Source organism: Phalacrocorax carbo, chromosome 28 (genome assembly GCF_963921805.1).
Source record: "Phalacrocorax carbo chromosome 28, bPhaCar2.1, whole genome shotgun sequence".
Taxonomy (NCBI): domain Eukaryota; kingdom Metazoa; phylum Chordata; class Aves; order Suliformes; family Phalacrocoracidae; genus Phalacrocorax; species Phalacrocorax carbo.
In genome coordinates, this window is record NC_087540.1 from 432,436 (window position 1) to 458,829 (window position 26,394).

General features: G+C 44.5%; 2 protein-coding genes and 1 non-coding gene across 8 annotated transcripts; all 3 read left to right on the forward strand.

Annotated features, from left to right (window-relative positions):
- The first annotated feature begins 1 nt into the window (after position 1).
- On the forward strand, positions 2–13,643 carry KHDC4 (KH domain containing 4, pre-mRNA splicing factor). Of its 4 annotated transcripts, XM_064475108.1 has the most exons (15): positions 217–331; positions 470–707; positions 3,003–3,131; positions 3,459–3,538; positions 4,102–4,154; positions 4,735–4,898; positions 5,248–5,459; positions 6,026–6,086; positions 6,954–7,011; positions 7,222–7,475; positions 7,965–8,120; positions 9,127–9,239; positions 11,184–11,275; positions 11,599–11,669; positions 12,257–12,490. In XM_064475108.1, exons 1-14 carry the CDS (start codon positions 285–287, stop codon positions 11,631–11,633), a joined length of 1,692 nt encoding a protein of 563 aa, XP_064331178.1. In that variant the 5' UTR covers positions 217–284; the 3' UTR covers positions 11,634–11,669; positions 12,257–12,490. The 4 variants fall into 4 exon arrangements, with proteins under 4 accessions (XP_064331179.1, XP_064331178.1, XP_064331177.1 ...); XM_064475109.1 differs by lacking the exon at positions 11,599–11,669 and having other exon boundaries at positions 2–331; positions 12,257–13,643; XM_064475107.1 differs by lacking the exon at positions 11,599–11,669 and having other exon boundaries at positions 3,009–3,131; positions 12,257–13,643.
- Positions 5,018–5,146, forward strand: LOC135318253 (small Cajal body-specific RNA 4). The gene has a single exon (XR_010376572.1). It is a non-coding gene; the product is annotated as a small Cajal body-specific RNA 4 (non-coding RNA).
- A 14-nt stretch (positions 13,644–13,657) lies between the features above and the next one.
- Positions 13,658–20,169, forward strand: RIT1 (Ras like without CAAX 1). 3 transcript variants are annotated; one of them, XM_064475111.1, is made up of 6 exons: positions 13,658–13,855; positions 13,933–14,070; positions 14,621–14,677; positions 15,625–15,698; positions 16,165–16,356; positions 17,408–20,169. In XM_064475111.1, the coding sequence occupies exons 1-6, from the start codon at positions 13,672–13,674 to the stop codon at positions 17,636–17,638; spliced, it is 876 nt and encodes a 291-aa protein (XP_064331181.1). In that variant the 5' UTR covers positions 13,658–13,671; the 3' UTR covers positions 17,639–20,169. The 3 variants fall into 3 exon arrangements, with proteins under 3 accessions (XP_064331181.1, XP_064331182.1, XP_064331183.1); XM_064475112.1 differs by having other exon boundaries at positions 13,658–13,854; positions 13,938–14,070; XM_064475113.1 differs by lacking the exons at positions 13,658–13,855; positions 13,933–14,070 and adding an exon at positions 14,211–14,234.
- The last annotated feature ends 6,225 nt before the right edge of the window (positions 20,170–26,394 follow it).

Here is a 26,394-nt window from a genome sequence, read left to right on the forward strand (position 1 = left end):
CCGCGGCGCGGGCGCTCCCCGGCCTGTCCCGCCCCTCCCCTGCCGCCGCGCTGCGCGGCCGGTGGCCCGCCAGGAGAGTGGGGGCAGGCACCGCACCGCTCCCCGGCCCGGCCTTCCTCGCCCGCCCGGTGTCGGCTCCGGGCCCGCCCCCCCCTCCCCGCGGGCCGCGCCGCGCCGCGCCTCGCCGCCTCTGTGGCGATGCCCGGAAGGGGCGTTTTGAGGCGGGCTCAAGGCCGGAAGTGACGCCGCGGCTGGCGCGGAGGCGGTGGAGCCGGGCCGGAGCCATGTCAGCGGGTGGCGGAGGGCAGCGCGACGCTGGGGCCGCGGGCGGGTGAGGCTGGGCCGCGCGTCCTCGGCCTCCCCTGGAGAAGGGCCTTGGGGCGGCGGTTCCGAGGGGCGGCAGGTCCCGGAGCTCCCCCGGGGCAGCGGGCCGGGCGCTGGCCGGGACTGAGGCCTCTCTCTCTTGCAGGCGCCGCAGTAAGTGGGACCAGCCCGGCCCGGCCCCCGCCTTCCTCCTCCCCGGCACGGCGCCGCTGCCCGGACGCCCCTTTCCCGGCGGCGGAGATGGCGGCTCCGCGGTGGCGGGCTCCGAGAGCTCCGCAGCCCCCTCGGGAGCGCTGGACGCGGCCGCGGCCGTGGCCGCGAAAATCAACGCGATGTTAATGGCCAAAGGGAAGCTGAAGCCGGCGGCCAGCACGGCGGACAAGGTGGGCGGCCGGAGGGGCGGCGGGAGCCGTGCCGTGCCGGTGGGACCCCCAGGCCCGGGGGCGATGGGCGAGGCCGGGCGGCACGTCTGGTTTTTGGAGACCTGCGACCGTTATTTTTTGGAATAGCTCTCAGTGTGACGGGAAATGATGGAGGTTTGCTTCGTAAAGTACGATACAACAAAAACAATCGTAAAATCACAGGGTTTTTTTTTTTCTGAATAACAGAAACCCGCGGTAGAGCTGTAAGGTCAGTCCTGCCGCTCTTCTGTAAGGCTTAACCAAAGCGATCTGTAGGAAGGTGATAAACTCTTTTCTGAAGTATTTTCCAAGTAGTACAGCTGATGTGAAAACGGGTGTATAAAGCAGCCAGTTGAAAGTATGAGATCAAATTAATTTCATGCTTAAACAAGTTATCGGTAGGAGCTCTGTGTCCAAGGTCTAAAGAACTTGGTCAGCTTCTGGTCAGCCCCGAGCTGAGCCTTTGTCAGCCCTGAAGCAGTCAAGCAGTTGGACTAGATGATTGTTGTAGGTCCCTTCCAACAGAACTTTTCAATTCTACAGTGAGTGTAACTTAAAGCCAGTTTTCCAAGTTCAGTGACAGGAAAAGTCTTGCTTTTCCACACGCTGTTGGCCTGTGCTAGAGCCAAGTTTAGAAGCCTGTTTCAGGTTTCCTTCCAAACTTGTTCAAATGCAAAGTTAATTTGAATGGTATGTTTTCTCTGTGCCTTGTATCTTCTTTTTCACATGCAGAGTATTGGTGGGACTGCCAGTTGTGTTCTAAGGGTTTGCCTTATGAGGCAGCATCAAAATGAGTACATGTTTTGTCATTGGATTTAATCCCAGTTAATATAAGAAAGAGTGGCCAATGTGGCCTTCCGTGTATTCACTGTAACTGGTTCTCTGTGGATTCGGTATCCAAAATGATCATCACAGCTGTTTTAATAGGCAGGGTTTAGTAGTGAGTGTTTCTTTGATCATTGCTGTCAGCCATCCTAGGTGGTTTTACACATTGTTTGCTGCACGATAGTGTCTGCTTCTCAACACTTAACATCCACCTGGGGATGTGAAATTTCCAGCGCTGGAGAACGGGTGGCTTGGTTTCAGGTAGCCTCTGCAGTCAGTACCGGATGGACATGAAGTCTGTTCACTGACTGGCAGTTTGAGACACCTAAAAATTAGAAGATACTGTGATGTCTCATTCTTCCACCTATGTTTTTTCCATAAGCTCTGGTGGCATTCTGGCATCCTGTGACAAAATGTATCGCTGTGAGAACGGCTTAACCAATTATTAATTTGCTAATGGGATTATTTTTTTATTGGATATGTTGCTTTTGTTAGGAAACGGTCAGTGATGACATTTCTAGAGTAATTAACTCTGATAGCACTTTGCACTGTGAGCAGATGGAAATTAAGGAGCCAGTGGGTTAATAAATGTACTTTTTTTCTTTTGTTAAAGTGTGGAAGAAATGGAGAAACATGCATGTGCAATGCATTAGACTTATGTCCCTCTAAGGCTGCCTTTTGGCTGCCATGCAAGTGTTGTGCTTCGTGTGATACTTATGAGAGTGGATAGATACCTTTTGGATGTTACTGGAAGGTTCCCTTTTTATAGAGTCTTGTTTTTATGTGTATGCCCCCAAAAGCATTTCAGATTTTTAGAAGGATGTACTCCCTAACTCTCTGTATGTGAACAAAGCTGTATGGTCTTTCTTGTAACTCCAACTCCTATGCCATATCTTCTGAACCTGTCTGTGGTTCCGTGGCTCGCTCTTAGCACTTGGATACCGACACAAAATATTACACCCTTATTTTAAAAAAAGAAGGAGGGGGAATGCAGTCAAAGTGTGGATAAGTTTAGACCTTGAACAGAAATTCTATGTCTGTGTAAGGGCAATTGAGAGAAATATGAATTAAGTGTTTTATTAGTCTCTCAGATGTCTGTCAGAGATGCCAGTTCAAGTATAAGATGCCTTGGTTTCCATTTGAGCAACTTTGCAGCTTGGTTGTGCATCTGTTTCTCAATTTATAGAACAGAAACAGTAATTACTTGTTATACTAAAATATGCTGAAGAGAAAACTAGTGATTTTATTTGGGCTCAAGGTTGTGAAGAAGTAGATTCTTAAGTAGTAGATATAATGTGCTTTTTGCTAATATTTTTAAAGCTTTTGGGTTCGATAGCTGAAAGGGAAGAATGAAAAGGATAGTCACGTCTAGAGTATTAGGGTCAATTTACTTGTTATGTCATTCATCTCTGCTTTCCAACCTCTGGTATTTTACAATGGGTGTCTTTGAAGCTGCAGACTCTGGGAAAAGGTCCGGCTACAAGTAAAAGCAAAGATGACCTTGTGGTGGCAGAGGTAGAAATCAATGATGTCCCCCTCACGTGCAGAAACCTGCTGACAAGAGGACAGACTCAGGATGAGGTACGTTCAGGGTCTACGCCTGATTGTGAGGCTTGGCAACCCACTTGTACCTGTGTGGGGGGTTAAAAGAGCTTGCAAGAAACTATGTTCAGTGGCTGTTTCCTCTTTTTACAAAATCCATGTCCTCTAAGACTCTTTGTTTAGTAGTTTATTGGTTTGTTCCATAAAAAGTCATATCATGAGGTAAGGTAGCGTAGCTAGTATCCTTTAGTGGGCAGTCTTTGGTCTTTTTTTATACAACATAGCTTAAACTGCTTTGGGGTTTTATCTGTGTGCTTTGTTTATTGTTGGTAAACTTGTCTCACTGGGTTTTTTAATTGTTTGTAGATAAGTCGACTGAGTGGAGCAGCTGTCTCTACTCGAGGGAGATTCATGACTACAGAAGAGAAGGCAAAAGTGGGACCCGGGTTTGTATTTCATTTTGGGGGTTTCTGCTTTTTTTTTCCTTTTCTCATTGGGTGGTTAAGTGGTGGGGATTTTGTTTGTTTTGTTTTTCGTGAGCAGTGCCATGTTTGGGTGCCAGAGCGAATTGGCTATTGAGTGTTTTGAATATGTTTATCATTATGATAGTACTGACTGCATAGCTGCTTTCCTACCTGCCTAATATTGATAGGGTGAAATAAAAATAAAATAAAATAAAAATAAATAAAACCAAAAGAAGAAACCAACAAAGAAGCCACAAATGTGACAGATCAGGCTGTGAAGAACTTCTTCCAGCTGAACACTGTAGTGGATCTCTTGTGCATAAGTTGTCATGTAAATAACTTCTAAATCTTTTGGGATTTCAGTGCCAAGCTTTGCCTACTGAGCACTGTAATATTCAATGGCTACGTATTTACATCCTTACTTGAATAGTATTTGAAATCTTTATGGAAGACTTTATGTGTCTAGATGACTAATATAATTAGATTAAATCCATTATTGTATGTTTTCTGTGGGTTTAATGGAATATTTGACATTTCCTTTCCAGAGATCGTCCTTTGTATCTTCACGTCCAGGGTCAGACACGGGAATTGGTTGACAGTAAGTGTACAAAGCATTCTGCTTTTTCTCTCATTGTTTGTGATAACACTCTGAGATCCCATTACAAAAGGTGCATGACAGGGAGACCTTCCCTTTAATATACACATATGAAAATTTTTTGTGAAATATCTACATTTCTGTCAGAAGCACAAAGAGCTCCTGTCTTGCCTGAGCCTGCTGTGAAAAAAGGAAAACTATAAACTGTTCAGGTGTTCATTTGTTTTGCGTATCAGTTCGTGGGCTTGCTCCCAGTTGTCTCTTGAAACTTGAAGCTGCCCACTTGTATCTACCTTGATTTCCACAGCCAGTAAACAATTTTTCATGTGTTAGCTCGTTCATGCAGGTGTAAATTTTGTACAGGGTTAATGTCGATGTTTCTAGCGTTTGCTAAAATGTGTGGGCTAAAAATTGCCCACGTGAATGTATCAGCCTAAGCTTTATCAGGGTGGGATTGAATCTTTTTGCCTGTAGATCTGCTGTTACGGAACGTGGGAAAGCAACCTAGTCATCTCACAATTTGGTTAATGTGGGCAGTTGGCGAGGGCTGAAATATAAATGATTTTCATATTCTGTCAACTAGGAGCTGTTAACCGAATTAAAGAGATAATTACTAATGGAGTAGTGAAAGCAGCCACAGGTTCTAGTCCAACATTCAATGGAGCTACGGTTACTGTCTATCACCAGCCAGCCCCTATTACCCAGTTGTCTCCAGCAGTTGGCCAAAAACCTCCATTCCAGTCAGGGGTGAGTAATTAATTTATGTGACTTTCATTGAATATCACTGCTTACAAGAACACAGCCCTTCTTCCCCCCCCCACCCCCCAAAACCCTCAAACCCCCAAAACCCTTTGCATGTTGTGAAAACTGGAGGTCTAATCAGACTGAGTCTGAAGAGTGATACTCAGATGACAGTAGCCTCCTAAAAGAAAAAGGATGGAGAGAGCAGTCCTACTTAGAGAAAAGCAAAGGGCTGACTGCGCCATCTGACACTTCAGTGTTCTGACTGTCATAGAAATAAGATTTCTGCCCTCCAGTGAAATGAACATGCTAATCCTTAGAGTGAAATAATAACCTTTTACCGTTACGTTTATAGATGCATTATGTTCAGGACAAGTTATTTGTTGGTCTGGAACATGCTGTACCTACGTTTAATGTGAAGGAGAAGGTGGAAGGGCCTGGTTGCTCCTACTTGCAGCACATTCAGATTGAAACAGGTGCCAAAGTCTTTCTTCGTGGGAAGGGCTCAGGTTGCATAGAACCGGCATCAGGCAGAGAAGCTTTTGAACCCATGTACATCTACATCAGGTATGAGGTTTTTTTTTTTAATAAAATAAAATACAAATCCCAGTGAGCAGTCATGGATGTAGCTTAATGTTTAATCACTTCAGGGAATTCTTAATTCTGACTGACTTAATGCAAATGAAATCGTTTTTGAACCTGTCTTATTTTAATAGGGACATCTCTAAAGTGATAACGATATCAGCAATACGGTGATAGGGTATAAAGTGATATTCAGCCGTAAGATACTGCGTTTATCAGGAACACAGTAAAGCTGTGTTGTTTTGGGGCTTGGCTTGTGATGTTGAGCTTTAAGGGAAGAATACAAAATGCGCTGACCAGTCAAGTCAGTGTTTTGTGCTGGGCTCTTGCAGTATTTAGACTAAGTTGAATTTTCATTTAGAAAACAGATACTCATCACTTTTTTTCACGGTTGTGCTAAACAGCTGCAGAGCTGCTAGAGTACTGTTGAGGTGACTGATCACTCGTGAAAGGGATAAGATCTGGCAGCAGGTTCCTGGTGAGAGGACTAGCTCTCAGATTTGGTGGAAACATTTGTGCTTATGAGGTTTTTTTTTTATATATGTTTTCAGTCACCCAAAGCCAGAAGGTTTGGCAGCTGCTAAAAAGCTATGTGAGAACCTGTTGCAAACTGTGAGTAGCTCTTACCAATAGATTTCAGAGCCTTTCGTAACTTTAGCGTGTGCCTGGCTAATAATTTTTTTTTTTTTATGGTCTCAGCAAAACTGTCCATGTGTTCTAACTTGCGAGTAGGTTTTACCTTCTAAGTACTGCTGTCTGATTTTTGTACAGTGAATAAACATTTCTCAGGATGGAGCTGTAATAGTGGAAGTTTAGGGGAAAAAATGCAAATGCTTCCTGAGCAGAACAGGGGGGTGGAAACTGTCTGACTGTATCAAACATAAAGGAGTCCTGTTTTTTTTCTGATTGCTGTAGATTCCCTTGCTTTAGCTTTAAAAGTTGTCCAGAGCCACGCTGTCTGCTTTGTCTTTCCTAAAGTGATCGTTGTAAAAAAAAAAAAAAAAAAAAATTTAGCCTCTCGCACGTACACGTAAAGAACTAATTTCTCAGCTTTTCTTATATGAATGCAAATAAAATCCTGTGAGATAGCCTATCTATTAGTATTGATAACTGAGTATGGGCTACAAAGTGTCTTTTGAAAAATATATAGAAGCTTTTTAGATTCCTTGACTTTGAGTGTTTTTGTCCCTGCTTAAGTCATTAGTTTGCTGCTCTGTATTTTCTGTGAGGTTTATCCTGTATGTTACACAAATCTGTCACAGATGAGCAGGATTAGTGGGATGTTCAGCAGGGCTTTGGTCTGTTGGTTTTTATTTTCAATTCTTATGTTTGGATTATCGCTGTCTTTGTGCATCGTATGTGCTGGATTCAAAGTCCCCTTACAGTTTTATGGAGATGCATGGTAAGATGCCTTTTGCCTGCAGAAGATTACTATATTAAACAGATGTGTTTTGTCTAATCTTTTAAAATCCTTTGTAGGTTCATGCTGAATACTCCCGATTTGTGAATCAGATAACCACTGCAGTACCCTTAGCAGGTAAACGTTAGCAATAACGAAGCTTTTGGAGTTGTGTTCCGCAGAGCAGTGCTTACAGTTAGTTTTATGGAATTTATTTACCTGCAGAAGTCTTTGTGTTAAGTCCTTCAGTTGAAAAGGAGTCCAGCTTCTTTTGCATTTGGTAATTAATTTTACTGGTTTTGTGATGCTGAATTGAAGATGACCCTTTTTTCCCCTTTCTCTCACCAGGCTTCACACAGCCTGCTGCTATAAATAGTGTACCTTCCCAGCCATCATATTACCCTTCCAATGGGTATCAGTCTGGTTATCCTGTTGTTCCCCCTCCTCAACAACAAGTTCAGCCACCATATGGTGTACCAGGCATAGTACCACCTGCAGTGCCGTTGGCACCTGGAGTCTTAACAACGCTACCTACAGGAGTTCCGCCTGTGCCAACACAGTATCCAATATCTCAAGTACAGCCTCCAGCCAGCACTGGCCAGGTACTGCCACAGATTAATTATTTGCCCTATAGCTGTCAACTTAGTAAGCTGCTTCTTTGCTAACAATAAAGTAGTTCCAGATGGATAATTCTTCTTTAGGGCATTTTTTTGGTTGCTGCTTCGCTGATGCTTCTGTCTAAGCAAGTAAATTGTTGGTGTGGCTGCATTTTTCATGTCATAGCCACCCGTTAACATAAAGGATATTTGCCAGGGGCGGTCACTCGTTTATGAAAAGTGTCGTTGCAGGCTGTGATACAGCTCTCTAGGGCCAATGAGTTTGAGTTAGAGAGTGATTACTTTGAGGCAGGAGCACTCTATAAATGAAATACTTGTTTTAAGTTGTGAATTTCCTTTTAGTTTCTCTTAGGCTCTGCAAAGAGAAACTAGTCGTGTGTTCTGCTCCTATGTATGAAACTGTACATTCAGTTAATACTTTACATGGGTATTATCAAATTTTATTGTGTTTTGTTTTCAACTTCTGCATGCCAGAGTCCGCTGAGTGGTCCTTTTCTTCCTGCTGCCCCAGTAAAAACAACCGTGCCGACTGGTACGCAGCCCCAAGTCCAACCCCATCCACAAGGTCAAAAGAGACGCTTCACTGAGGAACTACCGGATGAGAGAGAGTCAGGACTGCTGGGATATCAGGTGGAATAAAATTGGCAATTTTACTTCATTCAGCAAAATGGAACTTGGCTGGACACGCGTTGTTATTAGCACAGTTTATGTGACAACAGTCATGCAAGACCTTTGGCAGATGGCAGCCGTTGTTACACATCGAGACCAGGCTTTGATTTCTTTGAGTGGATGCACTGTTCTTAAACTGACTTGGTTCACTGGAGCTTACTTTCCATACCCTTAATCTTTCATGAAGAATAGCAGTGCGTTCAGGTCAAAGAGATGACAACAGTGTGTTACTGGTTAGTTTAAAGGGAGATGATTTGTTTTTTTGATTGTTTTCTTTTTTGTGGGTCTTTTGACTGGGCTTGTTTGAGGGGTGGAAGGGAAATGTGGTAATAACTTCCAGATTTTCCCATTTACCTTTCTTGCAGGTTGCACTTGAGAGGATTTCAAGAGGCCTAGTTTTAAGAGCTTGATTTTTATTATTTTTTTGAGATAGCAAATGTTAAACAGTTGATTTTATTAAAAATAATTTTAAGTTCTTCTCCAGACTTGTATATGAGAAAAGGGAGTTTCTGCAAATGCTTCTGGGATGATACACCCCTGCTCACAGGCAGCAGCCCTTAAAAGCTTTGCCTAAAGAAAATAAGGAGCTGCCTATATGTTAGACCTAAAATTAGTATCTTGAGCAGAGTTCACTGTGGCATGAGGTCTATACCATATTCAGAATTACCTGAGCAAGGAGGTAATAAATCAATTGTGAACTTTGCAGCTATCTTTACTGTCCTGAACTACTGGAAAGGTGGAGCACGTGATGAGGTGTCTTCCATACTGATGTTCAGGCATGTTTCTTACTACATTACCCTCAGTATTTTTAGGAGAAAGCATTTTGTTTAACAATGGCAATTAGTGGTTTCTTCTACTAGTTGGCAATATGCTCTGAAAAGTTGGGTTTCCTATCATTATCATTAAGGAGCTATAGCTTATGTTGTAGTTGTAGATTTGCTAATGCCGTGTGTTTTTCTGCTCATAGCATGGACCCATTCATATGACTAATTTAGGTACAGGCTTCTCCAGTCAGAGTGAAATCGATGGAGCCGGGTCGAAGCCAGCAAGTTCCTCAGGAAAGGAGAGAGAGAGGGACAGGTGAGTGATGGAAGAATTGTGTTCAGGTCTCTTCTGATTCTGATGGAAAGCTTATTTCAGAGGTTATCTGTATTTCATGTTCTCTTCTGTCACTTGGGGGTTCGGGGGGTGGTTTGTTTTGTGTGTGTTTTGTTGGGGTGTTTTTTGGTTTTGTGTGGGTGGTTTGGGGGTTGTTTTTTGGGGTTCGGGGTGGGTTTTTTAGGAGAAGGGATAAAAGGGTTACCTTTTTGTGCTACCTAATGAAAACAGCTTAATTTTCATTCCTCCTTAAGTTTGTGTACTCCTGCTTTGTCTGGGTCTGGTATTTTGCCAACTTCTTGAGATAACAGGATATTCTTGTGAAATAGGTTAGCACTTGCACTTTAAATGATTCCAGTTTTAAAACAAACCTGGAAAAGCTGTAAACTTGGAATTTTGCAGCCTGAAATTTCAGGGAAGGATTTACTTGATAGTCCATTTTGTCTTCTGCTCATTATGAAATACATCAAGGGTATTTGTAAAGTTTTCTATGTTCTGCATCTTGTATGTAGTCCTAAATTCAGCCTAGCTATTTGAAGTCATCAGGCGTCACTATTCTTCCTTATGCACTCCAGTGTATTGAGCCGCAAGACTGTCAGGCTTGCATTTTATTTCATAGCATGGTTTGGATTGGAAGGGACTCATAAAGGTCATCTAGTCCATCCCCTCTGCAGTGAGCAGGGACATCTTCAATTGGATCAGGTTGATCAAAGCCCTGTCCAACCTGACCGTGAACACTTCCAGGGATGGGGCATCCACAACCTCTCTGGGCAACCTGGGCCAGTGTCTCATCACCGTTCAGGAAATTTCTTCCTTATATCTAATCTAAATCTGCCCTCTTAGTTTAAAACCATTACCCTTTGTCCTGTCACTACAGGCCTTGGTAAAAAGTCTCTCTCCGTCTTTCTTATGAGCCCCCTTTAGGTATTGGAAAGCCATAATAAGGTCTCTACAGAGCCTTCTCTTCTCCCGGCTGAGCAACCCCAACCCTCTCAGCCTTTCTTCATAGGAGGGGTGTTCCAGCCCTCGGATCATTTTTGTGGCCCTCTTCTTGGACCTGCTCCAACAGGTCCGTGTCTTCTGCTGGGGACCCCAGAGCTGGACACAGTGCCCCAGGTGGGATCTCAAGAGGACAGAGTAGAGGGGGACAATCACTTCCCTCAACCTGCTGGCCATGCTGCTATTTATGCAGGCCAGGACATGATTGGCTTTCTGGACTGTAAGTGAATGTTGCCAGCTTGTGTCCAATTATTCATCCACTAGAACCCCCAAAGTCCTCCTCAGCAGGCCTGCTCTCAATCCATTCATCTCCCAGCGTTGATACTGGCGATTGCTCTGACACAAGTGCAGGACCTGGCACTTGGCCTTGTTAAACTTTGTGAGGTTCGCATGGGCCCACTCCTCAAGCCTGTCAGGGTCCCTCTGGGTGGCATCCCCTCCCTGTAGCGTATAGACTGCACCGCTCAGCTTGGCATCATCTGCAAACTTGCTGAGGGTGCACTTGATCCCACTGTCTGTGTCACTGGTGAAGACATTAGAGTCCTGATACAGACCCTTGAAGGACACCACTTGTTACTGGTTTCCACTTGGACATTGAGCCGTTGACTGTAACTGTTTGGACATGGCCATCCAGCCAGTTCCTTAGCTATCTAATAGTCCATCCATCAAAGCCATTTCTCTTCAATTTAGAGGTAAGAATGCTGGGAGGGACCATATTGAAGGCCTTGCAGAAGTCCAGGTAGGTGACATCAGTTGCCTTGTTCACTGATGCAACCGTGCCATCGTAGAAGGCCGCTAGATTAGACAGGCAATTAAAAATTAAGCTCCTCAGGTCAAGGACTGAGTTATGAATTTGTTTGCTATTATATTTGACTCTTTGCTTGTTTCAAAAAAAGAAAAAATAAGGGCTTGCATTGGTTTAAATAGGCAGTTGATGCCTCCGCCAGCTTTTCCTGTCACTGGGATGAAATCGGAATCTGAAGAAAGAAACGGCGTGGGGTCTTTACCAGGCAACCATGGTGAGTGCAATGAATAAAATACACATGTGAGTCAAACTTCCATTCCCAAATGAGTTTACACTGGTCTAAACACTCATTTGAAGTGGTGATATTTTTTTTGGCTGTTCTTTACATCACATTGTTTAAGTGAAAAGGAAGTTGTACTGCACTGCTCTAAAATCACTTATGTTCACTGTGATTATACACATGATACTTCTCTTAAAACTTCAATAAATATTTGTACAAATGAGGAGAGCGTAATTAAGTGAAGGACCAAAGACAGGTATTTTTGACCCATCAGCCAGCTGAGGCACAGAATCTCATGGGATTATTTTGTAACACAGATATGTGGCTTTACGTTGTGAACAGCTATCTCTAGAGGCACTAAGGAGTATCAGTGGGAGTTATGGTTCAGGTGTGTATTTACAGACATGAATTATGTCTACCTTATCTGCAAACAACAGAAGTGCTGTCAGATTTCACCCTTTTGTAGGGCTTTCATACATCAAGCATCTGCAACTTGGTAAAACATGTAATCATTTTAACTCTCCTGGTAATTTAGTACCTGCAGACCTGAAAGGCACATCATGTTAGTCTGTTTAACCTTAGTTTTTCTGCAGTATTGGCCCCAGAGGTTGCTCTTCTGTTAGCTTTCTTTTGAACAAAACTTCTACTTTTCTTTACGTATTTTATCTCTTTAACGGTGAAATTGCCATCACTTAGACCCATTTGCTAACTTTGCCTTTTTTGTGTGTTTCTTTCTTCTTTCTCTGTTCTCTTACATGGTTCTGATGGATCACATGTGCTGTTGCTGGTGCTGTTTCGTGTGGCCTTCGACCTTGGATGACCATTGGCCTTGTGACCTCAAAATGGTGTCCAACTAACAATTTACAATTAACATCTTTTTTTTTTTTATTAACTCGTTTTGGGGCATTTTATCTCTTCTTATTTTTATTTTTCCTTCTTGGGGGCTGGGGGGATTGTTTTGTTTTCCTCTTCTAGATCATCAAGCTAAGAAGATGAAAACTGCAGAAAAGGGCTTTGGATTAGTAGCATATGCTGGAGATTCATCAGATGAAGAGGAGGAACATGGTGGCCATAAAAACGCAAGTACTTTTTCACAGGGATGGAGTCTGGGATACCAGTACCCTTCCTCACAACAGCGAGCTAAACAACAGATGCCATTTTGGATGGCGCCATAGAAGCTGCAGGAGAGTTTTCATTCGTCTTTTTTTTCCCTCTAGCAATAATGCATGTATATTACAAAGTGAATTTTGCAAATACACATTGTTTTTACATTTGCAGAAGGTAAAGGTTCAGTATTTCCCCCTTGAAAGGGCTCCGTTATTTTTTAAAATCCTTCTTTCTGCTACAACAATTAAAAAAAAAACAATATTTGGAATGGTATTCTGACAGGGCTAGTCCCTTATACAGTGGGGGAAGTACCATAAAAGAGAAACTAGGGAGCATGTCAGTCCACATTTCCCATTTTTCCAGGATAACTTAAAAATGTAAAGAGTCAGTTTCACTGACCTCATTCGACACCTGGTGTTCATGTTTTGAGTGTTCCCGCTGTCAGCCTGTGTTTGCAGTCCTGTTGAGCTAACGGTGACCCCGGCTTCAATGTTCAGACTCAGCAACAGAAAAGAATATGCAGTAGTTCTGAAAAATTTGAGGATTGCATTTCCTAAAGACAAATTATGAGTTTTACTTTAAGCATCTCTTGTAACTCAGCACTGTTTTTTCTTTAAAATGTGGTTTTACTAACCCCACAACTTCTCATTCTAGCTAAATGTCGGGGCGGGGGTGCGCTCAGTTTTTTGGATGGGTTCATCTTGCCGCTAATCCCCAGGTGGACTTGGCGCTATAGCACTTAACCTTCTCCAGTCACCCCGCGCCTTTCGTTCCCCTTCAGCAGTTTGGATGGAACTCCTTCTCGTGAGGTTTGCCCCCATCTCTTAACTCATTCACTCACTTGATTCTACCCCTTCTGTTTCATGGTGGTTTAACAAAGAAAAGGCAGGCAGCAGCCAGGTCCACACAGCGCCAGGACCTCAGCGCAGGCCTTGCTCTTGCCTTGAAGCGCGGAAGTGGAACCCGGGAATAAGTTGTTGGATTGTTTTACGGACATGAACTGCAACACGGGCTTTCTTAGTGGGGCAGGCTGTTGCAGAAAGAACTCTTGTACGGAGAGCAGCGGCGTGCGGGACTGCGACGGCGTGCCGCTCAGCTTTCCGAACGGGAGACGTAGTTCTGAAAATGGGGGGTGGGGGGTGTCGCCGCCGCACATGGAAAGACCGTGCTGGCTCACTTGTACAAACATTGTCTTTGTTATGTGTTGTAAATAATTAGAATCATACTTTCATTATAAATAAATGTATAAATATTCTGCTTGCTGCCTTTTTGGGTGAGGGTTGATGTTTTACGAAGGCGGGAAGGCCGCGCAGTTCGCGTTGGTGGGGCGTGAGCCCGCCGGGCCGCCGTCCGAGCTCCGCCCCCTCGCGCGGCGCGGGCGGGGCGCGGGGCGCTCGCTGGCGGGGAGGGGCGGCCGCCATTTTGGTGTCGCTGCCTGGGCTCGGAGCGGCGCGCAGGAGCCTCACGGTGAGGAGGAAGGGAGTGGCGGCGGGGCAGGGCCGGGCGAGGGGCTGCCGGCGCTTACGCTCTTCTCTCCTCTTCAGCGGCGGCGGCGGCGGCTTCTTCGGGCGCTGAGGAGATGGATTCCGGAGCCCGCCCGGGCGGCGGCGGCGGCGGCGCTCCGGGGCAGTCCCGCGAGTACAAGCTAGTGATGCTGGGCGCCGGTGGCGTCGGCAAGAGCGGTGTGTACGGCTCCGCCGGACGGGACCGCGGGGCCGGTCTGCCCTCGGAGGGGGAACCGCGGGGGGCGGCCGGTGCGGGGCGGCCCTGAAGACCCTTTTCTCCTGGCGCGGGCGGGGCCGCCGCTTTCCCTGAGCTGCGCGGAGCGGCCCGGGGGACTCCGCAGGTGGCGCTGACCGGGAGCGCCGGAGGGCTCCGCTCGGCAGCGGCGGGAGGACGCGGTTCTCGAACAAAACAGCTCGGGTCTGGGCGCTGGTCCGCCCCCCCGGGGTGTCTCGGGAGCGCGGTGTGTCATCGCCTTCCGTGTTGTGGCTGCGTCCAGCTGTATTTCTGAAACTGCCAACGGAGTGCTTTGTTGAGGACAAGGGCGAAGTTCTCAGTGTTTCTGAGTTACTTAACCTACTTCTTTTAGCACGTTTCTTTCGAGTCTTGCAATGAGAATGGCTTTATGTTTTAGCTGTTAGCGGAGTAACGAGCATGCTGTGACTGAATGCTGAAGCGGCAGATGCTTACTGAGACTTGTGCGATTGTCTCTCTGATTTTTGTTTCCAGCCATGACCATGCAGTTCATCAGTCACCGGTTTCCTGAGGATCATGATCCCACAATTGGTAAGAAAAATTGTTTTCTCTTTGCTGTTCGCTCTCTCTCTTAGCCAGTTAAGCTATTTTGGGGTCCAGTGCTTTAAAGAGAGCTATAAATTTGGCTGTAAATTGAGGACTCGGGTGTCTTAGATAACTCATTTTAAGGTACTAAGAATTCTGAGACTGCCGTGAGGACTGGGATACATATCCTGAGTTTTAGACCTTTAATGGTTTTCCAATCACATATATACAGGGCATGCCCTATCTAGATCTGTTTGTGTGTTGGCAGACAGGGATGAAAACCTGCTGATAAGTGATTATTAGCTGTCTGTGCAAAAAATCTAGGCTTTATGCTGTCGATCAGCTCTCTGCTATTGATTTATGAGGCCAAATTGTGCTCAGTGTGTTAGAAATTGGGGGGGATGGAAGTGCTTAACAACTGACGATATTGCTGCATAACTTTTGCAGTATCTCTAAGAGAAGCCTTAACCAACAGTTACACTGTCAAAGGAAAAGTGGGAAAACCAGCCAGCTTCTGTTTGAAAGCAGGCTGCTGCAGCGTGGGAGTGCTGACTTGGAGGGCCAGAATAGTTACTGTTTTGTTTTTAAGAAAATGGCAGTTGGTGGTGGCCAGTTCTTCTCTTGAATCACATTTCTGGCTTTGAGAAGAATGTAATGCTCTTACCTGATGGTTTCTGCCAAGGTGTCCGAAGTTGAACGTGTAGGATGTGGTCACATGTTCGTCAGAAATAGCGTGTACAATAGCATGGTTTTAGTAAACAGCTGAGAGGATACTAAATCACACCAGAACAGCTAAAGAATTGATTTGTTGTTAAATGAAGATTAGACTAATTTAGTATAGTAATATTACCAGATTAGGTTCTTCTAGCGTAGCATTCTCTTTGAGTTGATGACTAATGAGTATTGCAATTGTATTCTCATTTTATTCTTTCTGATGTGCTGTGAATTCACAGAGGATGCTTATAAAATACGAATACGCATTGATGATGAACCTGCAAATCTGGATATCTTGGACACAGCAGGACAGGTATGCGAGTAATAATAAGTGAATAGGGAGGATGTTAAGAAGTCTGTAATGGTCAGGTGTAGAGACAGAAATAACGTAAAAATATGCCTGTCTTTTCTTCCTGATTGTTTTGAGCTCTCTTCTAAGCATCACATTCATTATAGCATCTGTATCATGCTCTCTATATTTAGGCAGCTCAGATGGTTTCATGCACTCCTTTCTCCGTTGCACCTCGCTGTTCAACAGGCAATACGTGTTGGCTGATAAATTACATGTCGGTACGATTTCTATAGCGAGAGAAATTTGGTGTTAATCCCAAACGTATGTAATATCTTGTCCTATAGGGGATGAGATGAGAAGGTGGATGACCAGCTTGTTTACAGCATTCCTGTAGAGCTGTTTTTGGAACGCATATTGTGTTTCCCATTCTGAGAAAATTAGAAAGTCGTTGTATTTGTGCAATTGAAATGTAATTGTCTGTTTCTAGGCAGAGTTTACGGCCATGAGGGACCAGTACATGAGGGCTGGCGAGGGATTTATCATCTGTTATTCAATCACAGACCGGCGTAGTTTCCATGAAGTGCGTGAGTTCAAACAGCTAATCTATCGTGTTCGACGCACCGATGACACTCCTGTGGTCCTGGTGGGAAATAAATCTGATCTGACGCAGCTACGGCAGGTAAATGGCACAAGAGGTCCACAATTACAAGCCATTTCTGTTGTAAAATGCAGTAATACAAGAGGTTATGCTCCCTTTTTTAAGTGTTTGTATGTTGCTATATAGTAAGTTTAACATCAGAGAAGTACTTGTTTAGCCCAGAATGCGTACAGCAATCACAGAAGTAAACGTGTCAAGTTGATGCTTTGCGTTTCAGCGGCTCTTGGGCTTTTCCTTTTATTAATTCTTGAAAGGAGCTACTGTTGAGAGATTTAGCATTCCATAAACCACTTGCAGATACAAATTGCAGATGCAAGTGTGTTAAGAGTGGACGTGTAATAACGGAGAACGTGGGTAAGGATGGACAGAACGGAAAATTACTTTCAGCCTAAGAAAACAGTAACTGCCATCTGTGGGAGAACAGATTGAAGCAGAGCTTCACACAAAGGAAAGGCACTTTGAAAAACAAGTTCCAGAAGTGCTGTTTGTATACGTGGAATTAGGTTAATTTTCAGTGTGCGTGGTAGCAGGAAAATTATGGTTACTATGGTAGAACACCCATGCTAAGAAATGTAAAGCAGAGGGTGAGGAGTGGGTGTTGCTTTTCTACGGCCTCTGCAAGACTGGGGTTTTTGTGGCGTTTGGGGTCATTTTGGTTTTTGAGGTTTTTTTGGAAAGGTTTTGCTTGGTTCTGGGAAGTATTTGGACAAACGTAATAGATTTTGACCAGGAGGAGGAAGTACCCTTAGCTTACCAAACTGACAAATGCTTGTGTTAGGGCTGAGGGCTGCTCATGTTAGGCAACTTTGAGATGAAACTCCAAGAAAAGAATATTCTTTCAAAGGACTTTGTTCTTTCATGAGTGTCCAGAGAGTCTCTTGCATTGCTGGAGAAGCGATGAGTGAAAGAGAAGGAAAAACAGGTTTGTAGAGAAAGATTTGGAGATCAGTGGAAATGAGGTGTTCCAGAATGGGGCGGCTGCATGCACAGTTACAGAGCAAGCAGAACAAGAAATGGTAAAGAAATAACTTTCTGGTTTGGGCTTTCTTAAAAGCGTGAACTTCCTTTCCAGGTCTCCAAAGAAGAAGGCTCTGCTTTAGCACGAGAATTCAACTGCCCGTTTTTTGAAACTTCAGCTGCGTACCGTTACTATATTGATGACGTCTTTCATGCTCTTGTGCGAGAAATCCGCAGGAAAGAGAAAGAAGCAGTAATGGCGATGGAAAAAAAATCAAAACCTAAAAGCAGTGTATGGAAAAGACTGAAGTCACCGTTTAGAAGGAAGAAGGATTCAGTCACTTGAACAGAGAGAATTCCTCTGCAAAATAAAACGAAACCTGTGAGCAGCCATTTGTAACCAAAGCGGTTTAGTGACAACATTTTGACAGCATGTTTTAAACCCGGTGGGAGTTTTATGCGGGAATGCATAACTTCTACCAATTATTTTTGTTTAGGATGATATTCTCTTAATTTTGGGTATTTAACTCAAGACACAATAACAGTTGTACTTCTGTTTGTTGTAATTTTTTTTACTGGATCTGGCAAATGTTGCTTGTATTTCGTTGGTTACAAATGCTGATAGGTTTATGTCCCTGCACTTTTGAATATTTGTCTTCGGTCACTGTGTACTGGAAGCTGAATTGTGTAAAATATTGCTGAAGTTCTACCCAGCCTAACTTAATTAATTTTTTTCCTACTCGTTTGCACAAGAAGATTTTGCTGCTCTCCGTAACAGTAACCTACATCGCGAGAGGTGGCTTGTCGAGGTCGTGCTGAAAAGTAGTTTACAAAGCGTATGTCATGACTAGAGCAGCCTTGACTGCGTATCGATGTCATTGAACGCAGCTGTGCTAGAGTTCTTGTGTTCTCATTGAATACATTTTTTTCCAGCAGAAGTAATGTGGAATACTTGTACGAGTTTATCTTAATTACCAGTTAATCAGCAGTGTTGTAGGTGGGATTCTAAACAAGCCAGAAAAAGCAAATTATGGTTCCTATGGCAGCTATAACTTGGCAACAGTGCGTGAATATGTAGCATTTTCCTACTGTATATAGCATTTACTGTGTTGCCATAACGTGTGTAATGTCATGATGCTGTAGAAACCACAGCTTTGGATTTTCTGACTTGCTTGTTAACAATCATAGCTGTAATGGTGTGCTGGCTTATTTATTTACATTCAGTTGTATGTTCTTGTCTTAGAGGAGCCAGTATCTTTGTTAAGTAGAAGTCTCTAACATAGTCATTTCAGATTATTCTATGATAACTCCTTTGTAGAGAAAATGACTGATACTGAGGCATGTGGGCCCAGAATGAACACCCCAGTACTGGTAAGATTCTCCCAATGCAGCCTTAGAAGGACACTTGCCGGTGCAGTAGGGGCAGGCAATCAGCTGGGCGCAGCGACCGCGCTGACTGCTGCGTCCCGGACCTCACGCAGGCGGGTGGTCCAGGTGCAGGCTTCCTTATGCTCGGTAAAGAATGATTTGGTTAAGAAAGTGCTTCTGAGGCAGACCCTCCATACATAGAGAGATCCTCTGCTTTCGAGGTGATTTACGTATACATTGGTTACAGAATTTAAGTCCAGCAGAGAAACGGATGTCTGGTGTTCCTGACTTTGTTTGTTAGTAATGGAACAAATCGTAGTTCGGCAACTCGGACATGGTTAACACAAGCTTCTCAGAGAACGAAGTGCCTAGAGTAATTCAGTTTAAGAGAGAAAGGGCTTAGTAGACTGTGTTGTATAGCTTCTGTTATTCTTCGATCATCTGTGTCAGTAACTGTGTTAATCTTATGGATCGAAAATCAGATCTGTAGCGTCAGTCTCTGTGCTACATGTGATGGTGCAGTCAAAACTGAAAATTCATGTAAAAGGATTATTGCAAGAAGCGAGGATAGCAAATATATAAACTTAAGCTTTTTCTCTTGCTACACTCCTTATTGTGTAAGATATGACTGGAAATTCTGTGCCTGTTGATTTTAAGAGTATTTTCTTTGTGTAAGATTTTAAAAAAAAACTTAGAATGAGAAATTTGGAGGGGGGGGGCACTTTTTTTTTTTGTTTGTGGCTGAGCTAAACATTTAAATTGGTTGCTGTTTCTCCCAGTGCTCCAGCGTTACGCTACGCTGGTAATGATCTCATTCATTGCTTGAAAAAGAGGCTGAGAATAATTCAGGCTGTCTAGAATGTAAGGCCTCTTATGTTCACGCAGTGAGCAGTCGCGCGCATCTTTTCAGCGGTTACTGGCTTAGGACCGAAGCCCTCCTCGTCCTTCAGTGCTGCGCTGAATGCTGTCGGTAGCTCAGATGGCAGTCCTGGGAAACTGTCGAGCAGCAAACTTGAGGAGAAGGAGCGGGCGACAGCTACGAAGTTGCTGTAAAAGCAGTCGGTGATTCTGTCATGGTGAAAATGACGTCAGAGCAGCCTCTGGAAAAGCGGAGCAGGGACCGACTGTGGTTCCGAGTGTTCCCTGTGCTTTTCCTTGATACAGTAAGTTACCAGAAAGCATTAGTCGCCTTCCTGCATTCAGAGTTTTCGGATAATCTGTAAAGGTAACCTGTCGGCAGTACTGCAAGCTGCACGGGACTATTTTCACCTTCAAATAACTGATGTCTGTGCCTTACGTGATTCCTTCAATGCAATTTAAGTGTTTACTAATGCCTTTTGTGAGCCTGTTGCTTATAGAACTATTACATCACAACAGCAGCAAGCACTTTTTTTTTTTACACAGTGTTATTCAAAAAGAGTTTTATTTTTGTCATGTATAAATTTGTACACAGAATTATTGTTTTATTTGACACAATATATAATTTTTAATACAAACGTTTGCATCTGATGTTTTAATGTGTGGTGTCTGGTGTGATGGGTAGGAGGCCGTTCAGCCTGAGCGTGTTGGAGAAGAGCAAGCTCGTGGTGCGTTTGCTAAATTACTTTGGAAAATGCTTTCCTGGATCGAAAGAAAAAGGAGTCAATACGTTTAAGCGGGGCAAAGCTTAAAGATTCTGTGATGCGAGTCTGGTGCTAAATCATTTAAATACGATCTGGACATGGTGCGACTGTGTTACTTTACCTTCATGTGCTCTGCGTGAGGCGTGTTGACTTGCCGTGGTTTAGTTAGGAGTGGGGCAGTAGCAGCTGCGTGAGGTAAGTGTATCTTTGCCCGGACACTGGCGTATCGCGGCTCCAGCCAGGGTAACCCGTCTGCATTCGCAGCTGCGTCGGTTTCTCTGTGCTTGTTCTCATTTTATTACTTTGACCTAGTAGAAAGCAGCTTTGGTAGAGTTGTTTTTTCTTTCCTTGAGGAATCTTTGTTGTAGCCAAATTTGCAATCTCTCTCTCGCTTGCGTTGGGCTAGAGGGGGTCTCACCTGGTGGTGTAGAGGTGCAGAATGTTTTAGCTTCCGCACGCAGCGCGGATGTCTCCAAGCACATTCGCTGGGGCGTTTGGAGGCAACTTCCCCAACTACCATCTCTTATAACCCTGTAAGAATTGTCTCATTGTTCACGGCAGTAACTCGGGTGTGTGTTTTTCTAGTCTGGAGAGACATGCTTAGATGGCAGTGGCTGTGGCAGTAAGGTCCCTAATCGGGTCTACAGCTGTGTCTGTCCTGCTGTCTGAACAGGTAAGTGTGCAGATAGATCTAGCCCTGGCTGACAGCGTCTGCGTTTGTGAGAAAGCCTCTTGGCTATAATTTTGGACTAAATGCGGGATTCCTCGAAGGTTAACTCTCACATATTTATGTTCAACACGACATCCAGCTGATGGCCGTGAATCACGTAAGCGGCACACAGACGTTGCCGCGGTTCTTCCCGATTATCCTTCACTTAGCAGAAAGAATGTCTTCGTCTGTCACCACCGAGCTGATGATGAGCGAATTTAAAGCACACTTCAGAAACTTCTGCAAGAAACCTTGAAAAACTAGAACTTAATGACAACTTGGTAAACCTGCAAGATGTTTTTAGCCACATCAAATGACTTCAGGGTGTTTTCTAAGTAGCAGTAATGTAACGGTGATAGCTTTGGTAGCGTTACTTTTTTCCTGTGTGCAGTTTCATCCAGTCATTTACTAGGATAGCTCCTTTCTGAGCCTGCTAGGATGCATTGTGGGTCTGGCTAGCTTTTAACACCTTGAGCCGTGACAGATAACAGGTTGCTCCATTTCGCAGACTACTTCAGAATATATTGAACAGCATCAACTCTCTCGTGTTCTCTTACAGCTTCCCAGGGGCTCGTCTGCTGTGAACAGTGTCACCTTGCTCATCCTCCTTTGGGTTTTTATCCTTTTGCAGAGCTGATGACATCGAGAGAGCTTTGCTTGAGAGTCACAGGTAACACACGAAATACCCAAATACAGTTCACCAGCTCTTTCACCACCTGCCTACGAACTCCTTCAGTACATCCTGAGTAGAGATCTGAAACTCGACTCCCTTGTTCTCGTGCTGTGTTGTCACTGATCACGCTGTTGCTGGCGTTACATGGCTTGGGCCAGTTTACCCGAAGTCAGCATGCTGAGGTGCGTTCAGTGGTAGGCAGGCAGCAGTTCTTCAGTAGTTTTGCTCTGTCTCTGTTGTGTTCTCCATAAATACAGGAAACATCGTTTAGACCAAAAGAAAAGGCTGTTCCTGCACCTTCTGTGACTCCGTGGCTTTCAAACATAGACTGAAACAACTTTGCGGACATTTGTACTAAAAATCCCTGAGTATGTAGGTACTGGGGTAAGATCTAGAGAGGAATTGATGAAAACCCGATCTTGTTAGAAGCAGATGGCCAAGAGCTTAGTTTTTAGGCTTCTCCCTAGAAATTTAGGAGCTGTTTCAGCTGTTCAGTGGTGACCCCTTTCTTAAAGGGCATGAACAAATCTATGGAATGAGAACATTCCTACCACTGCGTTCTTACAATTCCTTCTCCAATGTGATTGCCAAGTGCCGTTTTTCTGCCACCTAAATAGTTACAGAAGTGGGTTTTTTAGTATAAAAGCTTACCATAATGTAGACTTTACATAAAAGCTACCTTATGGATCAAAGAGGTTGGAACCGGGCGTACTGGTTGCCTGGGCCTGTTGGGAGTTCGCAGGGGTGTCACATATATGGGAAGGGAGAGCTCTTCACTATTTCATCTCCCTGAGGCCAGGCTCAAAAGCGTTTAAGGTGATTACCAAGATTCACACCCAAACAGCGTATCCGTCACCAGGAACACAGAAATCTCACCTGAGAAGGGTCTAACGTTGTCGTAGCGTGTGTGGTTGAGCAAATGTTGGTGTTTATTGTCCACTTTGAATGGACTTAGAAAATCATACGTTCTGCGGTGCTGATACATATTTATTTTATTACAGGAATGCAGAACACTAATGCCTCCTGCTGTCAATAAAGGTCAGTCTTTTGCTGAGATAAAAAGTTATTTACAGAAGCACAAAACTGGTAATATTTAAGATACATGGGGAGGTTAATTACCTGTAACTGAGAATTCTAAAAAACTGCCAAAATTCCTGCTGAATTAAAGCAGCAACACTTGTGTCACAAGACTGGAGAAGTGAAAATACTGCGTAGAAGCCAGACGATTAAGCCAAGTATCTGGGTCGTGGGCAGCTGGCTGATGTATATGAACTTGGCTGCAAGTAAACTTAAAAGACTTGAGCTGAATGCTGCCGAGCTGTCCTTTGCTCTCCAGCGCGAGCCGGCATCTGCCGGCCTGCGCCTTGCCACAGCAAATGAGTGGAAGGGGAACGTTGCACGTGGCTTAGGCTAAGGTGGCTTCTTCCAGTGCGTCTGTGTGTTAAATTCACAGACGATGCACAAAAAGCATCTGACTTGCATTTGCGCTCCAACAGCTAACCCGGGAGAGGGCCTGCGGGGGAAGAGCTAATCGCCACTATTACGAATGATCAGGTTTAAATCCTGCATGTAATTTGAATGCTACACAAAGAAATAAACCCTAGAAATAGAGAAAAAACTCCTCTGAAAACATTACCAAAACTCCGTGTTGACGAATGTTTCCGTAGGATGACTGGGAAAGGATGAAAAGGAAAAAATAGAAAGCTTATTACCTGGCCTAAAGATAAGCATGTGCATAAACATGGTCTAACAAATATGCGTGAGCCAGTAAAACCAATCTTGCCTTGAGATCTCAAGGAATGCTCGGATTAATTTGCTTCAATCTTTTTATCTTGTTTGCTGCTTTTTGGTTTCTTTGTTGTTTTTTCTCCCCTCTTCCGTCTGACAGTAGAGCACAGCACTTTCAAGACAGGACCAGAAAAGGTGGAATACTTCTCTAGAGTCATCGTGCGACCACGATGTCAGAGTTATGTGGAAACACAGATATTCTCTGCAGAGAATATTGGTAATAACAATTAAAAAAATAAATGAGTGGATCTGGAACGATTAGGTGATGCTCTGTGTAGGCTTAACTGTTGGATTTTCCTGTCTGGGCTGTGCAGCTCTTGTGTAAGCGCATCTTTCCTGTTCAATCCTTCTGTACTTTTCCCCCTGCCGTTCCCAAACTTTATTTCTTTTCACCAGACCTGTTACTGCTGTATTATTGTAAGAGAAAAATTGACTAGAGAGCATTGGCTCAGGCTTTGTGCTCTGATGTGTGGTCGCACATTGGTTTTTCTCCTGTCTGCGCTCCTGGTGTTCCTTTCAGAGCTCTAAACGTACATCCTAAGGTACGACATACAGATTTCTTTTAATTATAAGGTTTTAGTACATAGATCTCGGTGTTGTAATTCATTCTTTTAACAGCGTAATACTGTGAGACACTTGGTATTTGCTAAATTTTGCTTTGCTGAACTCCTATTTGTTACGTTCATTAGCAGGAAGGAATCGGACAAGCTTTTACGTTTTGGCTTTCTGGATGTGACCTGGATCCTGAATTTTTATGCATGTGTATTAACATTCTGCTCAGGGCCAAAAACCTGGTGAGCTCCCTGTGATAAGCTGCATCGCTTGTTTAAATTTATAAGCAGTCAAGGTTATGTAAACTGCATGTTCCCAAATAATTTTGGCTGGTTCTTATTCTTTCCTGGGTGCGGATGGGTCCAGCCCTTCCCGTCGCAGCTGAAATTCATGTGTCCCAAGTACGTTGTGACTTGGAACATGCCTTGCCCATCTCAGACCGAATGTGCCCGGCGTTCCCTGGGCGGTGGGGAGGGGGAACGTGCTCCCCATGCTCTTGTTTATTTTGGATACACTTCCAATATTTGTTTCTAACAGCTGCTGCTGCTTTTCCTCAGGGGTCATGGAATGTCTGTGAGTGGCTGTTGAGTCCTTTGAGATGAATAACTTCAGGACCAGATGAATTAGTATACTGATATTGTGATGCAACAGGTTCCGTGGTGATGTGGGGTCTAAAAATTGTCTATAGAGGCCCTCCCACGTTGGGAAGAAGGGTAGAGCTGTTGTGCAATATAGTGGAGGTGAACAGGGTCGTTTTGCTTTGGGGGGGTTTGTTGTTGGGTTGAGTTTTGTTGTTGGTTGTTTTTTTTTTTTACCTTGGCATTGCCTTTTCTGCCACTTCCTTATGTTCTAGTTAGTTCTTGGTATGTTTTTCCTTTTCTGTCCTGTTCTGGCCCAACAGAGAAAGTCTCTCCCCAAGAACCGAGTACTTTCTGTAGCACAGGAGTGAAACCAGGAGTTTGGACACAGCACGCAGAGGTCGAGGCAGGCGCTGCATTACAGCCCTGCGGTGTGCTGCCATGGTGCTTTAGGCTCCGAGAAGGACCAGCGTGGCTTTAAACAGTTACTGGGGAAGACTTCTCAAGTTTCAGTGGTAACGGGGTAACACCGGGGCCGTGATCTGTCTGACATGGTGGAATGGCTCGTTGAATGCTCGAGATCCAGCATGTTGCATTTTAATGAGGGTGAAATGAGGGTGCCATGAAGCCCTTCAGAGGGACTCATCTGAGGGCAGCTTCTTCCCCCTTAGTGCAGTCCCACAGCTCTGGGGCTCGGAAGGGAGACGGCTGCTCCTGACTCGGCCAGCTCGAAGGGAATCCCAGCAGGGCCCTGACCCAGCGTCTGCTGTCAAAAGTGAATCGCGTCGCTGTGGCAACACAGCTCGCCCCTACAGGGAACTGGGTGAGGCAGGAGCTGTTGGAGGAGGAAAGAGCCAACAGTGCTGAAAGCAACGCGGAGTCCCACGGATTTAAATGCACCTGGACCCAGGGAAGGTGGGAAGAGAGTCAGAGCTGAGCTTCCATGCTCTCCACAAAACCCTTTCTCTCTTCATGGTTTGTCAAACCCATTCTGTTTGCTTTTTTTTTCCTTTTTCTTATGCAAATTCTTTTGTTTCTGTTTCAGCTGAGTGAATCTCAACAGGATGTTTTATTAAAGGCATGCGGTATTAGAGGCAGAAGCCAAGCAGAGAAGTATGAAGGGAGATTTTCTTTCACATCTTGCACAATGAGTAGAAAATAATGAGTGACTGTGCACTTTGCCTGTGGAGATTTAGCCAACTGCTCTAATAACTGCAGTTATTACCATGATAAACAACTGAAAGTGGTTAAAAGCTACGATCAATCGTAGTGCAGAGAACAACGTAATTAGTGGTAAACATTGGTGTTAAATAAACCACAGTGTCCTGAGTCATTGGAGGCTGAATTCAAATGCACGCGCAAGTCGCGCGATCACTACCTGCATCATCTCAGCGGCTTCTGGTGTTTTTTGTATTCAGCACCTTGTCAGACGGCCACTGTTGAGCGCCGTGGTGGAACTGAATCACCAGAGCAGGAGTCGGGTCAAGCTAATTAAACTGCTTGAGTGCTTCAGGAACTCCCTCCTCAGCATCACTGGCACTGGGACGGGCTCTGTTGCGGTTTGAGCGTTTTCATCTTGATTGCAAAGTGAAGTTGGAGAGTTGGTTTTGAATGTTACCTGTGGTGTGTTTGTATTAGAGGAGGCATGCGGAGGTGCTTTACACTTGGTGCGGAAGGCAGGAAAACTTGTGATATCCTTACCTCTGGTAAGAGAGAGGCCAGCGCAGAGCTATGGAGATGGTCAGGGGCTGGAGCATCTCCCTTGTGAGGAAAGGCTGAGAGACCTGGGCTTGTTCAGCCTGGAGAAGAGAA

Excerpts from the sequence above, each read along its gene's own strand:
- KHDC4 (XM_064475109.1), top strand. The coding sequence starts at position 285 with ATGTCAGCGGGTGGCGGAGGGCAGCGCGACGCTGGGGCCGCGGGCGG. Across the intron at positions 3,539-4,101 it reads AAGGCAAAAGTGGGACCCGG|AGATCGTCCTTTGTATCTTC; the intron begins GTTTGTATTTCA and ends TTTCCTTTCCAG. Across the intron at positions 8,121-9,126 it reads CAGGACTGCTGGGATATCAG|CATGGACCCATTCATATGAC; the intron begins GTGGAATAAAAT and ends TTCTGCTCATAG.
- RIT1 (XM_064475111.1), top strand. The coding sequence starts at position 13,672 with ATGTTTTACGAAGGCGGGAAGGCCGCGCAGTTCGCGTTGGTGGGGCGT. Across the intron at positions 13,856-13,932 it reads CGGCGCGCAGGAGCCTCACG|CGGCGGCGGCGGCGGCTTCT; the intron begins GTGAGGAGGAAG and ends TCTCCTCTTCAG. Across the intron at positions 14,678-15,624 it reads GGATCATGATCCCACAATTG|AGGATGCTTATAAAATACGA; the intron begins GTAAGAAAAATT and ends GTGAATTCACAG.